The sequence below is a fragment of the Pan troglodytes genome, chromosome X, assembly GCF_028858775.2.
Source record: "Pan troglodytes isolate AG18354 chromosome X, NHGRI_mPanTro3-v2.0_pri, whole genome shotgun sequence".
Taxonomy (NCBI): Eukaryota; Metazoa; Chordata; class Mammalia; order Primates; family Hominidae; genus Pan; species Pan troglodytes.
Genome location: NC_072421.2, coordinates 151,484,121 through 151,498,425, shown reverse-complemented (window position 1 = coordinate 151,498,425; position 14,305 = coordinate 151,484,121). Strand labels below are relative to the sequence as shown.

The 14,305-nt window shown below is 53.4% G+C and overlaps 1 protein-coding gene and 1 non-coding gene across 14 annotated transcripts in view; both read left to right on the top strand.

Moving 5' to 3' along the window:
• MECP2 (methyl-CpG binding protein 2) overlaps positions 1-3,980 on the top strand; it is a 66,804-nt gene extending 62,824 nt beyond the window's left edge. For 5 of the 13 annotated variants that reach the window (XM_521333.9, XM_063804718.1, XM_063804720.1 and 2 more), the window contains 2 exons: positions 1,658-2,008; positions 2,764-3,980. In XM_521333.9, coding sequence (XP_521333.3) covers positions 1,658-2,008; positions 2,764-3,847 — 1,435 coding nt within the window. In that variant the 3' untranslated portion in view covers positions 3,848-3,980. Of the gene's footprint in view, positions 1-193; positions 287-574; positions 772-1,657; positions 2,009-2,763 lie in introns of those variants that run through there. The other 8 variants (XM_063804726.1, XM_063804725.1, XM_063804729.1 and 5 more) reach the window with 4 other exon arrangements.
• A 10,240-nt stretch (positions 3,981-14,220) lies between these two features.
• MIR718 (microRNA mir-718) lies at positions 14,221-14,296 on the top strand. The gene has a single exon (NR_130454.1). It is a non-coding gene; the product is annotated as a microRNA mir-718 (primary transcript).
• Positions 14,297-14,305: the final 9 nt, after the last annotated feature.

Here is a 14,305-nt window from a genome sequence, read left to right as displayed (position 1 = left end):
AGGGACCTCTCTTTACAGCAAGAAAGACTGCCCTGTGGGTTGTAGGATGCCTTTGTGTATGCAGTGGCTCTAGGTGACTGGCAGCCACACTCTGGGCCCTAAACTTCTGGAGGAAGATACAGGATAGGGAGGAACTCAGGGGTGAGTCATGGTGGGGACAAGACATTCCCTCACTCTAAGACCTTGTCACTAGATTGGAACGTCTCTTGCCTCCCTACACCTGACCTGATGGTTCTGGAGAGATACGTCCTTGCAGCTTCTGAGTCCCAGCACTAAGCAGCCTTCGGTAACTTCCCTACATCATTTGAGTTCTGGTTTCCTAAGGATGCTTGCCAGTGAGTGCCATGGTGCCCTCATTGCACAGTCTGTGCAGTGTAGACAAGAGGGGAAGTCTCTTGGGGTAGACCAGCCGCAAGGCGGTGACTAGCACTGATGTGAACCACATGGGACAGGGGAGTTGTGGGGCTGAGAACACGGAGGGTGGGAGTAGTCATGCTCTTTTCCAGAATGAACTGCTAACGAAGGGACTCGCAGGTGGCTGCTGCTTCTTTCCAAGCTGCCCCTGTTGTTGCAGAGGCTCTGGAGTCCTAGGAGGTTTCACGGTGGCATACTCGACAGAGTACTAGAGCATCATGGCCAGATACTGATGCTGGGGCATGGGGCCTCACGGTGGCCATTTCTGACGAGACCCCACCAGGCCAAAGTGATGTGTAGAGAAGGAGCTGCTTCGGTCACCAGAAAAGAATGGGGAAGCCTCCCACACTAGAATAGGTAGGGTGCTCTTCTGCACCGGCAGGAAGGGGATGTATGGCTCTGCCTGGACCACACCTTTTTCCTTGCTCTTCCCTCCGCATCTGCTGTGGCCGAGGCCATTCCTCATCAGGGAACATGTTGTGTTAGAGGCTCACGCCACCTGGGACCACTTGTCTTATCACCCCCAGGACCCTAGGCGGTAGTTTCCTGTGGCCTGAGTTAGCTGATATTTATATAGTGCCATTGTGCCTTTTCTCCTGTGATGCTCACAGTAAGGATGCCTAGATGGGGTTACCTGTTGTCAAGATAAGGAAACTGAAGCACAGAATGCTGAGGTCATTTGCTGGGTTCATGTTTGGAAAGCGGCAAAGGATTTCAGTGCAGGTTGGCTGGCTCCAAACCTGTGTGTGCTTTCCATGACACTGTACTGTGTGCCTCATTGAGCATTCATTCTAGAAAACCAAAAAGACACCCAAGCCCCGGACTTCACAAAGGAGACCCCCTCCCCCATTTGGCTCCCTTTCCAGCAGTCGACGGCCTCTTGTCAGCCATCGAGCCCAGAGTCCCTTGAAGTGCGACTCATGCTGGGGTGGTATGCTCAGGAGCCGCAGTGTTTCCGCTCAGAGGAAAGGGCTCTGATTCTCCTGCAGTGCTAGGAGACTTGTGGGTGGCCACAGTGCAGGTCAGGCACACCGGCCAGCACCACCCACAGCCCAAATTCCTAAAGAAATATTTGGGTCCCAGCTTGGCCCAAGTCTCTGTTGTCCTGGGGAAGGACATCAAGATCTGAGTGTATGATGGCCTGGGGCCTTGCATGTGGTGGGGGTCCAAGCCTGCCTCTGCTCACTTGTTCTGCAGACTGGCATGTTCTCTGTGGTACTTACATACTTGTTTAACACTTCAGGGAAGAAAAGTCAGAAGACCAGGACCTCCAGGGCCTCAAGGACAAACCCCTCAAGTTTAAAAAGGTGAAGAAAGATAAGAAAGAAGAGAAAGAGGGCAAGCATGAGCCCGTGCAGCCATCAGCCCACCACTCTGCTGAGCCCGCAGAGGCAGGCAAAGCAGAGACATCAGAAGGGTCGGGCTCCGCCCCGGCTGTGCCGGAAGCTTCTGCCTCCCCCAAACAGCGGCGCTCCATCATCCGTGACCGGGGACCCATGTATGATGACCCCACCCTGCCTGAAGGCTGGACACGGAAGCTTAAGCAAAGGAAATCTGGCCGCTCTGCTGGGAAGTATGATGTGTATTTGATCAAGTAAGTAAGAGCAACTCCTATCTCTACAGGGCAGGGAGGGCAGGGACAAGGATCCCTCATGGAGCAGGAAAATGTATGTGCCCAGGGCGGGGGCGGGGTGAACATAAACAATGAACACTGAGACCAGGTGTGCTTGAAATGACCGTGTACAGAGGTCGCTGCCCTGAGTGGGAAGTTCTCAAGGTAGCAGGCCCTCTATCCTCTCCACACCTCAAGTCCTTATCTGGGGATGGAATAGCTGCGGAAGCAGAGGAACTTGCAGAGCCAGGGGTTCAGAGGGGTGAAGAAGCATGTTTCAGTTCTGCCTTTTAAATGATCCCAAAAAGGTTAGCAGTTTTCAAATGACATTTGCAGACAGCCTTATTTAATTCCATGAGAAGGGTGAGCAAAGGATTATCTTGTTGAAACTGATTCCTGGAGAGACTGAGCACCGTACCTGAGTTCAAAATTGGGAATGTTCTAGATGGTGACTCAGGCCCAGGCGCCAACCAGCAGAATGGGCCTCAGCCCGACAACCCTTCTGTACCAGGCCTGACTCTTTGGTTGCTGAACTTTGGAGAGGCCTGGGGGGTCAGCAGCAGGCAGACGAGTGAGTGGCTTTGGTGACAGGTCCTCAGGGGCAGCCAGGCAGTGTGACTCTTGTTCAATAGTAACGTTTGTCAGAGCGTTGTCACCACCATCCGCTCTGCCCTATCTGTGACATTGCTATGGAGAGCCTCTAATTGTTCCTTGTGTCTTTCTGTTTGTCCCCACAGTCCCCAGGGAAAAGCCTTTCGCTCTAAAGTGGAGTTGATTGCGTACTTCGAAAAGGTAGGCGACACATCCCTGGACCCTAATGATTTTGACTTCACGGTAACTGGGAGAGGGAGCCCCTCCCGGCGAGAGCAGAAACCACCTAAGAAGCCCAAATCTCCCAAAGCTCCAGGAACTGGCAGAGGCCGGGGACGCCCCAAAGGGAGCGGCACCACGAGACCCAAGGCGGCCACGTCAGAGGGTGTGCAGGTGAAAAGGGTCCTGGAGAAAAGTCCTGGGAAGCTCCTTGTCAAGATGCCTTTTCAAACTTCGCCAGGGGGCAAGGCTGAGGGGGGTGGGGCCACCACATCCACCCAGGTCATGGTGATCAAACGCCCCGGCAGGAAGCGAAAAGCTGAGGCCGACCCTCAGGCCATTCCCAAGAAACGGGGCCGAAAGCCGGGGAGTGTGGTGGCAGCCGCTGCCGCCGAGGCCAAAAAGAAAGCCGTGAAGGAGTCTTCTATCCGATCTGTGCAGGAGACCGTACTTCCCATCAAGAAGCGCAAGACCCGGGAGACGGTCAGCATCGAGGTCAAGGAAGTGGTGAAGCCCCTGCTGGTGTCCACCCTCGGTGAGAAGAGCGGGAAAGGACTGAAGACCTGTAAGAGCCCTGGGCGGAAAAGCAAGGAGAGCAGCCCCAAGGGGCGCAGCAGCAGCGCCTCCTCGCCCCCCAAGAAGGAGCACCACCACCATCACCACCACTCAGAGTCCCCAAAGGCTCCCGTGCCACTGCTCCCACCCCTGCCCCCACCTCCACCTGAGCCCGAGAGCTCCGAGGACCCCACCAGCCCCCCTGAGCCCCAGGACTTGAGCAGCAGCGTCTGCAAAGAGGAGAAGATGCCCAGAGGAGGCTCACTGGAGAGCGACGGCTGCCCCAAGGAGCCAGCTAAGACTCAGCCCGCGGTTGCCACCGCCGCCACGGCCGCAGAAAAGTACAAACACCGAGGGGAGGGAGAGCGCAAAGACATTGTTTCATCCTCCATGCCAAGGCCAAACAGAGAGGAGCCTGTGGACAGCCGGACGCCCGTGACCGAGAGAGTTAGCTGACTTTACACAGAGCGGATTGCAAAGCAAACCAACAAGAATAAAGGCAGCTGTTGTCTCTTCTCCTTATGGGTAGGGCTCTGACAAAGCTTCCCGATTAACTGAAATAAAAAATATTTTTTTTTCTTTCAGTAAACTTAGAGTTTCGTGGCTTCAGGGTGGGAGTAGTTGGAGCATTGGGGATGTTTTTCTTACCGACAAGCACAGTCAGGTTGAAGACCTAACCAGGGCCAGAAGTAGCTTTGCACTTTTCTAAACTAGGCTCCTTCAACAAGGCTTGCTGCAGATACTACTGACCAGACAAGCTGTTGACCAGGCACCTCCCCTCCCGCCCAAACCTTTCCCCCATGTGGTCGTTAGAGACAGAGCGACAGAGCAGTTGAGAGGACACTCCCGTTTTCGGTGCCATCAGTGCCCCGTCTACAGCTCCCCCAGCTCCCCCCACCTCCCCCACTCCCAACCACGTTGGGACAGGGAGGTGTGAGGCAGGAGAGACAGTTGGATTCTTTAGAGAAGATGGATATGACCAGTGGCTATGGCCTGTGTGATCCCACCCGTGGTGGCTCAAGTCTGGCCCCACACCAGCCCCAATCCAAAACTGGCAAGGACGCTTCACAGGACAGGAAAGTGGCACCTGTCTGCTCCAGCTCTGGCATGGCTAGGAGGGGGGAGTCCCTTGAACTACTGGGTGTAGACTGGCCTGAACCACAGGAGAGGATGGCCCAGGGTGAGGTGGCGTGGTCCATTCTCAAGGGACGTCCTCCAACGGGTGGCGCTAGAGGCCATGGAGGCAGTAGGACAAGGCGCAGGCAGGCTGGCCCGGGGTCAGGCCGGGCAGAGCACAGCGGGGTGAGAGGGATTCCTAATCACTCAGAGCAGTCTGTGACTTAGTGGACAGGGGAGGGGGCAAAGGGGGAGGAGAAGAAAATGTTCTTCCAGTTACTTTCCAATTCTCCTTTAGGGACAGCTTAGAATTATTTGCACTATTGAGTCTTCATGTTCCCACTTCAAAACAAACAGATGCTCTGAGAGCAAACTGGCTTGAATTGGTGACATTTAGTCCCTCAAGCCACCAGATGTGACAGTGTTGAGAACTACCTGGATTTGTATATATACCTGCGCTTGTTTTAAAGTGGGCTCAGCACATAGGGTTCCCACGAAGCTCCGAAACTCTAAGTGTTTGCTGCAATTTTATAAGGACTTCCTGATTGGTTTCTCTTCTCCCTTCCATTTCTGCCTTTTGTTGATTTCATCCTTTCACTTCTTTCCCTTCCTCCGTCCTCCGCCTTCCTAGTTCATCCCTTCTCTTCCAGGCAGCCGCGGTGCCCAACCACACTTGTCGGCTCCAGTCCCTAGAACTCTGCCTGCCCTTTGTCCTCCTGCTGCCAGTACCAGCCCCACCCTGTTTTGAGCCCTGAGGAGGCCTTGGGCTCTGCTGAGTCCGACCTGGCCTGTCTGTGAAGAGCAAGAGAGCAGCAAGGTCTTGCTCTCCTAGGTAGCCCCCTCTTCCCTGGTAAGAAAAAGCAAAAGGCATTTCCCACCCTGAACAACGAGCCTTTTCACCCTTCTACTCTAGAGAAGTGGACTGGAGGAGCTGGGCCTGATTTGGTAGTTGAGGAAAGCACAGAGGCCTCCTGTGGCCTGCCAGTCATCGAGTGGCCCAACAGGGGCTCCATGCCAGCCGACCTTGACCTCACTCAGAAGTCCAGAGTCTAGCGTAGTGCAGCAGGGCAGTAGCGGTACCAATGTAGAACTCCCAAGACCCGAGCTGGGACCAGTACCTGGGTCCCCAGCCCTTCCTCTGCTCCCCCTTTTCCCTCGGAGTTCTTCTTGAATGGAAATGTTTTGCTTTTGCTCGATGCAGACAGGGGGCCAGAACACCACACATTTCACTGTCTATCTGGTCCATAGCTGTGGTGTAGGGGCTTAGAGGCATGGGCTTGCTGTGGGTTTTTAATTGATGAGTTTTCATTTGGGATCCCATCTTTTTAACCTCTGTTCAGGAAGTCCTTATCTAGCTGCATATCTTCATCATATTGGTATATCCTTTTCTGTGTTTACAGAGATGTCTCTTATATCTAAATCTGTCCAACTGAGAAGTACCTTATCAAAGTAGCAAATGAGACAGCAGTCTTATGCTTCCAGAAACACCCACAGGCATGTCCCATGTGAGCTGCTGCCATGAACTGTCAAGTGTGTGTTGTCTTGTGTATTTCAGTTATTGTCCCTGGCTTCCTTACCATGGTGTAATCATGAAGGAGTGAAACATCATAGAAACTGTCTAGCACTTCCTTGCCAGTCTTTAGTGATCAGGAACCATAGTTGACAGTTCCAATCAGTAGCTTAAGAAAAAACCGTGTTTGTCTCTTCTGGAATGGTTAGAAGTGAGGGAGTTTGCCCCGTTCTGTTTGTAGAGTCTCATAGTTGGACTTTCTAGCATATATGTATCCATTTCCTTATGCTGTAAAAGCAAGTCCTGCAACCAAACTCCCATCAGCCCAATCCCTGATCCCTGATCCCTTCCACCTGCTCTGCTGATGACCCCCCCAGCTTCACTTCTGACTCTTCCCCAGGAAGGGAAGGGGGGTCAGAAGAGAGGGTGAGTCCTCCAGAACTCTTCCTCCAAGGACAGAAGGCTCCTGCCCCCATAGTGGCCTCGAACTCCTGGCACTACCAAAGGACACTTATCCACGAGAGCGCAGCATCCGACCAGGTTGTCACTGAGAAGATGTTTATTTTGGTCAGTTGGGTTTTTATGTATTATACTTAGTCAAATGTAATGTGGCTTCTGGAATCATTGTCCAGAGCTGCTTCCCCGTCACCTGGGCGTCATCTGGTCCTGGTAAGAGGAGTGCGTGGCCCACCAGGCCCCCCTGTCACCCATGACAGTTCATTCAGGGCCGATTGGGCAGTTGTGGTTGGGAACACAGCATTTCAAGCGTCACTTTATTTCATTCGGGCCCCACCTGCAGCTCCCTCAAAGAGGCAGTTGCCCAGCCTCTTTCCCTTCCAGTTTATTCCAGAGCTGCCAGTGGGGCCTGAGGCTCCTTAGGGTTTTCTCTCTGTTTCCCCCTTTCTTCCTCATTCCCTCTTCTTTCCCAAAGGCATCACGAGTCAGTCGCCTTTCAGCAGGCAGCCTTGGCGGTTTATCGCCCTGGCAGGCAGGGGCCCTGCAGCTCTCATGCTGCCCCTGCCTTGGGGTCAGGTTGACAGGAGGTTGGAGGGAAAGCCTTAAGCTGCAGGATTGTCACCAGCTGTGTCCGGCCCAGTTTTGGGGTGTGACCTCAATTTCAATTTTGTCTGTACTTGAACATTATGAAGATGGGGGCCTCTTTCAGTGAATTTGCGAACAGTAGAATTGACCGACAGCTTTCCAGTACCCATGGGGCTAGGTCATTAAGGCCACATCCACAGTCTCCCCCACCCTTGTTCCAGTTGTTAGTTACTACCTCCTCTCCTGACAATACTGTATGTCGTCGAGCTCCCCCCAGGTCTACCCCTCCCGGCCCTGCCTGGTGGTGGGCTTGTCATAGCCAGTGGGATCGCCGGCCTTGACAGCTCAGTGAGCTGGAGATACTTGGTCACAGCCAGGCGCTAGCACAGCTCCCTTCTGTTGATGCTGTATTCCCATATCAAAAGGCACAGGGGACACCCAGAAACGCCACATCCCCCAATCCATCAGTGCCAAACTAGCCAACGGCCCCAGCTTCTCAGCTCGCTGGATGGCGGAAGCTGCTACTCGTGAGCGCCAATGCGGGTGCGGACAATCTTCTGTTGGGTGGCATCATTCCAGGCCCGAAGCATGAACAGTGCACCTGGGACAGGGAGCAGCCCCAAATTGTCACCTGCTTCTCTGCCCAGCTTTTCATTGCTGTGACAGTGATGGCGAAAGAGGGTAATAACCAGACACAAACTGCCAAGTTGGGTGGAGAAAGGAGTTTCTTTAGCTGACAGAATCTCTGAATTTTAAATCACTTAGTAAGCGGCTCAAGCCCAGGAGGGAGCAGAGGGATACGAGCGGAGTCCCCTGCGCGGGACCATCTGGAATTGGTTTAGCCCAAGTGGAGCCTGACAGCCAGAACTCTGTGTCCCCCCTCTAACCACAGCTCCTTTTCCAGAGCATTCCAGTCAGGCTCTCTGGGCTGACTGGGCCAGGGGAGGTTACAGGTACCAGTTCTTTAAGAAGACCTTTGGGCATATACATTTTTAGCCTGTGTCATTGCCCCAAATGGATTCCTGTTTCAAGTTCACACCTGCAGATTCTAGGACCTGTGTCCTAGACTTCAGGGAGTCAGCTGTTTCTAGAGTTCCTACCATGGAGTGGGTCTGGAGGACCTGCCCGGTGGGGGGGCAGAGCCCTGCTCCCTCCGGGTCTTCCTACTCTTCTCTCTGCTCTGACGGGATTTGTTGATTCTCTCCATTTTGGTGTCTTTCTCTTTTAGATATTGTATCAATCTTTAGAAAAGGCATAGTCTACTTGTTATAAATCGCTAGGATACTGCCTCCCCCAGGGTCTAAAATTACATATTAGAGGGGAAAAGCTGAACACTGAAGTCAGTTCTCAACAATTTAGAAGGAAAACCTAGAAAACATTTGGCAGAAAATTACATTTCGATGTTTTTGAATGAATAAGAGCAAGCTTTTACAACAGTGCTGATCTAAAAATACTTAGCACTTGGCCTGAGATGCCTGGTGAGCATTGCAGGCAAGGGGAATCTGGAGGTAGCCGACCTGAGGACATGGCTTCTGAACCTGTCTTTTGGGAGTGGTATGGAAGGTGGAGCGTTCACCAGTGACCTGGAAGGCCCAGCACCACCCTACTTCCCACTCTTCTCATCTTGACAGAGCCTGCCCCAGCGCTGACGTGTCAGGAAAACACCCAGGGAACTAGGAAGGCACTTCTGCCTGAGGGGCAGCCTGCCTTGCCCACTCCTGCTCTGCTCGCCTCGGATCAGCTGAGCCTTCTGAGCTGGCCTCTCACTGCCTCCCCAAGGCCCCCTGCCTGCCCTGTCAGGAGGCAGAAGGAAGCAGGTGTGAGGGCAGTGCAAGGAGGGAGCACAACCCCCAGCTCCCGCTCCGGGCTCCGACTTGTGCACAGGCAGAGCCCAGACCCTGGAGGAAATCCTACCTTTGAATTCAAGAACATTTGGGGAATTTGGAAATCTCTTTGCCCCCAAACCCCCATTCTGTCCTACCTTTAATCAGGTCCTGCTCAGCAGTGAGAGCAGATGAGGTGAAAAGGCCAAGAGGTTTGGCTCCTGCCCACTGATAGCCCCTCTCCCTGCGGTGTTTGTGTGTCAAGTGGCAAAGCTGTTCTTCCTGGTGACCCTGATTATATCCAGTAACGCATAGACTGTGCGCATAGGCCTGCTTTGTCTCCTCTATCCTGGGCTTTTGTTTTGCTTTTTAGTTTTGCTTTTAGTTTTTCTGTCCCTTTTATTTAACGCACCGACTAGACACACAAAGCAGTTGAATTTTTATATATATATCTGTATATTGCACAATTATAAACTCATTTTGCTTGTGGCTCCACACACACAAAAAAGACCTGTTAAAATTATACCTGTTGCTTAATTACAATATTTCTGATAACCATAGCATAGGACAAGGGAAAATAAAAAAAGAAAAAAAAGAAAAAAAAACGACAAATCTGTCTGCTGGTCACTTCTTCTGTCCAAGCAGATTCGTGGTCTTTTCCTCGCTTCTTTCAAGGGCTTTCCTGTGCCAGGTGAAGGAGGCTCCAGGCAGCACCCAGGTTTTGCACTCTTGTTTCTCCCGTGCTTGTGAAAGAGGTCCCAAGGTTCTGGGTGCAGGAGCGCTCCCTTGACCTGCTGAAGTCCGGAACGTAGTCGGCACAGCCTGGTCGCCTTCCACCTCTGGGAGCTGGAGTCCACTGGGGTGGCCTGACTCCCCCAGTCCCCTTCCCGTGACCTGGTCAGGGTGAGCCCATGTGGAGTCAGCCTCGCAGGCCTCCCTGCCAGTAGGGTCCGAGTGTGTTTCATCCTTCCCACTCTGTCGAGCCTGGGGGCTGGAGCGGAGACGGGAGGCCTGGCCTGTCTCGGAACCTGTGAGCTGCACCAGGTAGAACGCCAGGGACCCCAGAATCATGTGCGTCAGTCCAAGGGGTCCCCTCCAGGAAGTAGTGAAGACTCCAGAAATGTCCCTTTCTTCTCCCCCATCCTACGAGTAATTGCATTTGCTTTTGTAATTCTTAATGAGCAATATCTGCTAGAGAGTTTAGCTGTAACAGTTCTTTTTGATCATCTTTTTTTAATAATTAGAAACACCAAAAAAATCCAGAAACTTGTTCTTCCAAAGCAGAGAGCATTATAATCACCAGGGCCAAAAGCTTCCCTCCCTGCTGTCATTGCTTCTTCTGAGGCCTGAATCCAAAAGAAAAACAGCCATAGGCCCTTTCAGTGGCCGGGCTACCCGCGAGCCCCTCGGAGGACCAGGGCTGGGGCAGCCTCTGGGCCCACATCCGGGGCCAGCTCCGGCGTGTGTTCAGTGTTAGCAGTGGGTCATGATGCTCTTTCCCATCCAGCCTGGGATAGGGGCAGAGGAGGCGAGGAGGCCGTTGCCGCTGATGTTTGGCCGTGAACAGGTGGGTGTCTGCGTGCGTCCACGTGCGTGTTTTCTGACTGACATGAAATCGACGCCCGAGTTAGCCTCACCCAGTGACCTCTAGCCCTGCCCGGATGGAGCGGGGCCCACCCGGTTCAGTGTTTCTGGGGAGCTGGACAGTGGAGTGCAAAAGGCTTGCAGAACTTGAAGCCTGCTCCTTCCCTTGCTACCACGGCCTCCTTTCCGTTTGATTTGTCACTGCTTCAATCAATAACAGCCGCTCCAGAGTCAGTAGTCAATGAATATATGACCAAATATCACCAGGACTGTTACTCAATGTGTGCCGAGCCCTTGCCCATGCTGGGCTCCCGTGTATCTGGACACTGTAACGTGTGCTGTGTTTGCTCTCCTTCCCCTTCCTTCTTTGCCCTTTACTTGTCTTTCTGGGGTTTTTCTGTTTGGGTTTGGTTTGGTTTTTATTTCTCCTTTTGTGTTCCAAACATGAGGTTCTCTCTACTGGTCCTCTTAACTGTGGTGTTGAGGCTTATATTTGTGTAATTTTTGGTGGGTGAAAGGAATTTTGCTAAGTAAATCTCTTCTGTGTTTGAACTGAAGTCTGTATTGTAACTATGTTTAAAGTAATTGTTCCAGAGACAAATATTTCTAGACACTTTTTCTTTACAAACAAAAGCATTCGGAGGGAGGGGGATGGTGACTGAGATGAGAGGGGAGAGCTGAACAGATGACCCCTGCCCAGATCAGCCAGAAGCCACCCAAAGCAGTGGAGCCCAGGAGTCCCACTCCAAGCCAGCAAGCCGAATAGCTGATGTGTTGCCACTTTCCAAGTCACTGCAAAACCAGGTTTTGTTCCGCCCAGTGGATTCTTGTTTTGCTTCCCCTCCCCCCGAGATTATTACCACCATCCCGTGCTTTTAAGGAAAGGCAAGATTGATGTTTCCTTGAGGGGAGCCAGGAGGGGATGTGTGTGCGCAGAGCTGAAGAGCTGGGGAGAATGGGGCTGGGCCCACCCAAGCAGGAGGCTGGGACGCTCTGCTGTGGGCACAGGTCAGGCTAATGTTGGCAGATGCAGCTCTTCCTGGACAGGCCAGGTGGTGGGCATTCTCTCTCCAAGGTGTGCCCCATGGGCATTACTGTTTAAGACACTTCCGTCACATCCCACCCCATCCTCCAGGGCTCAACACTGTGACATCTCTATTCCGCACCCTCCCCTTCCCAGGGCAATAAAATGACCATGGAGGGGGCTTGCACTCTCTCGGCTGTCACCCGATCGCCAGCAAAACTTAGATGTGAGAAAACCCCTTCCCATTCCATGGCAAAAACATCTCCTTAGAAAAGCCATTACCCTCATTAGGCATGGTTTTGGGCTCCCAAAACACCTGACAGCCCCTCCCTCCTCTGAGAGGCGGAGAGTGCTGACTGTAGTGACCGTTGCATGCCGGGTGCAGCATCTGGAAGAGCTAGGCAGGGTGTCTGCCCCCTCCTGAGTTGAAGTCATGCTCCCCTGTGCCAGCCCAGAGGCCGAGAGCTATGGACAGCATTGCCAGTAACACAGGCCACCCTGTGCAGAAGGGAGCTGGCTCCAGCCTGGAAACCTGTCTGAGGTTGGGAGAGGTGCACTTGGGGCACAGGGAGAGGCCGGGACACACTTAGCTGGAGATGTCTCTAAAAGCCCTGTATCGTATTCACCTTCAGTTTTTGTGTTTTGGGACAATTACTTTAGAAAATAAGTAGGTCGTTTTAAAAACAAAAATTATTGATTGCTTTTTTGTAGTGTTCAGAAAAAAGGTTCTTTGTGTATAGCCAAATGACTGAAAGCACTGATATATTTAAAAACAAAAGGCAATTTATTAAGGAAATTTGTACCATTTCAGTAAACCTGTCTGAATGTACCTGTATACGTTTCAAAAACACCCCCCCCCCACTGAATCCCTGTAACCTATTTATTATATAAAGAGTTTGCCTTATAAATTTACATAAAAATGTCCGTTTGTGTCTTTTGTTGTAAAAATCAAGTGATTTTTTCATAAGGTTCTTTTACTATTGGAAAAGATGGGCAGCACGCAGTTTTATTTTATTTTTGTAAGTTTTTTAATACATGTGAAAGCAAAGAATACTCAGCATGCCTTTCTAAGTGACGCGTTTGCACCTTTTGTTGGGAAGTACTGTATCCTGTGCTGTTAGCATTCTCGATAAATCTCTCTGTGAAAGTGACTCAAGGTCTGGGCTTTCATTATAAGACAGAAGTCCCCCTCCAGCTCACATGACAGCATGGTGCTGCGTTTCCTCATTGGATCTGGCTGTCCCTGGACACAGGTAGCTGCCTTCAGGCCTGCCACGAGCGGCCAAGGGAAGCCTCCTCCATATGCTGGCCTCGCTGGCCCCTCAGCTTCTTCCAAGCCAGTGCTCTCCAGGCACACTGCTCCAGCGTGTGACGGGAAGGGCCTGGCATGAGTCAGCCTGCAGCACAACCTCCCTGCTCCAGACCCGTATGGTAGGGGCACCCCCTAGGTCTGGATGTGCTGTGGTGCTTTTGGACACCCCCACCCCCGCAGGCTGTGGCTCCTCCTGTGTCTCATTCTGGCCAGGACCCTCACGTGCCCTCTGTTGACTGCTAACCTGGTTCTCTGACCAGGCAAGGGCAGGCTGAGGGGTTTGCCCAAAGGGGGCCCCCTTGTTACTGGCTTCCTTGGCTCTCAGGAGCAGCCTCACCAGGTTGGTAAGGGGCTGGAGGAGACAACTGCTCAAAGGAGTCCAGCTTCACATGCACATGCTAGAAGGTACCCTCGGAAGGCCTGGCCTTGAAAGGTAGATCCCAGGGTTGAAAAGTCAACTTGTATGCATTGAGCATCTCGTATGCCAGCCCTGTTCCGTGAGCTGATGGGCCTTTGTGTGTAAGTAGGACCAAGTCCCCCCGTGGAGGTTAGCATGGGTGTGCATAGTCATTTCAGATACTTGAGTTGGTACATCTCAGTAAAGTCTGTCCCGTGAGAAGCCATGGGTTTCATGGTATGGTTGGCATCTTCCTTGGGAGTGGCCACAGTGGTGGTGGCTTCAGGAAAGAGACTCCAACAGGGGCCAGCTGTGGGCCTTGGGCACTTCTCGTTTCTAGGAAAAGTCCTAAGTCTGTAGGGCTAGGGGTGGGGAACCCCTTCGCTGTCAGGATCAAGAGGGCAAGGGGAACTGTCGCTGGAGGAGACATCCAGCTGGAGAAACAAAAGAGTAAGTCTGCGTTGCTGCTTGTGGGGTCTTCCCCATCTCAGGGCGGGGACCGGGGGTGGCGGTCCAGACAAGTAATCAAGGACGATGCCCAGGAGGGGACAGGTACGGGGTGGCAGGAGCTCTGCCGGCGGGCTCAGGAAGCCTTCACCACAGCTGCCTGAGCTCACCCTTGCCAAATGAGGGCTGGGGCAGCAGCAACGCATACACTCAACGGCTGTGGCGGGCAGCGTTCTTGGCATATTTCAGGACACCTAAGGAGACTGAATGGCTCAAGGCTGCTGCCGTGTGCAGGGGGCTAGACGTGGGGCGGGCAGGCAGGGCTCCTGGTAACAGCCCTGCAGGCCGCAGTGGAGAGCAGGGCTCCGGCAGGGCCGCCCAGGAGCTTTCGGCAGGCCCGGCCCCGGCCCCTTTCCGAGCAGCCCGGGCCTCCGCCCTGCCCTCTGTCCCCAACGCCGGTAGCCGCCGTTCGTCCTCCAGAGCCCCGCCCGGGCGAGCCCGGGAGGCCGATCGCCGCTCGCGGAACCCGCCGGGACCCGGGCCCTCCCCGGCGCGGGGCGCCCCCGTGTGGCCCAGCGCGCGGCCGCGGCGCGCAAGATGGCGGCGGGCCCGGGCACCGCCCCTTCCGCCCCGCCGGGCGTCGCACGAGGCCGGCTCGAA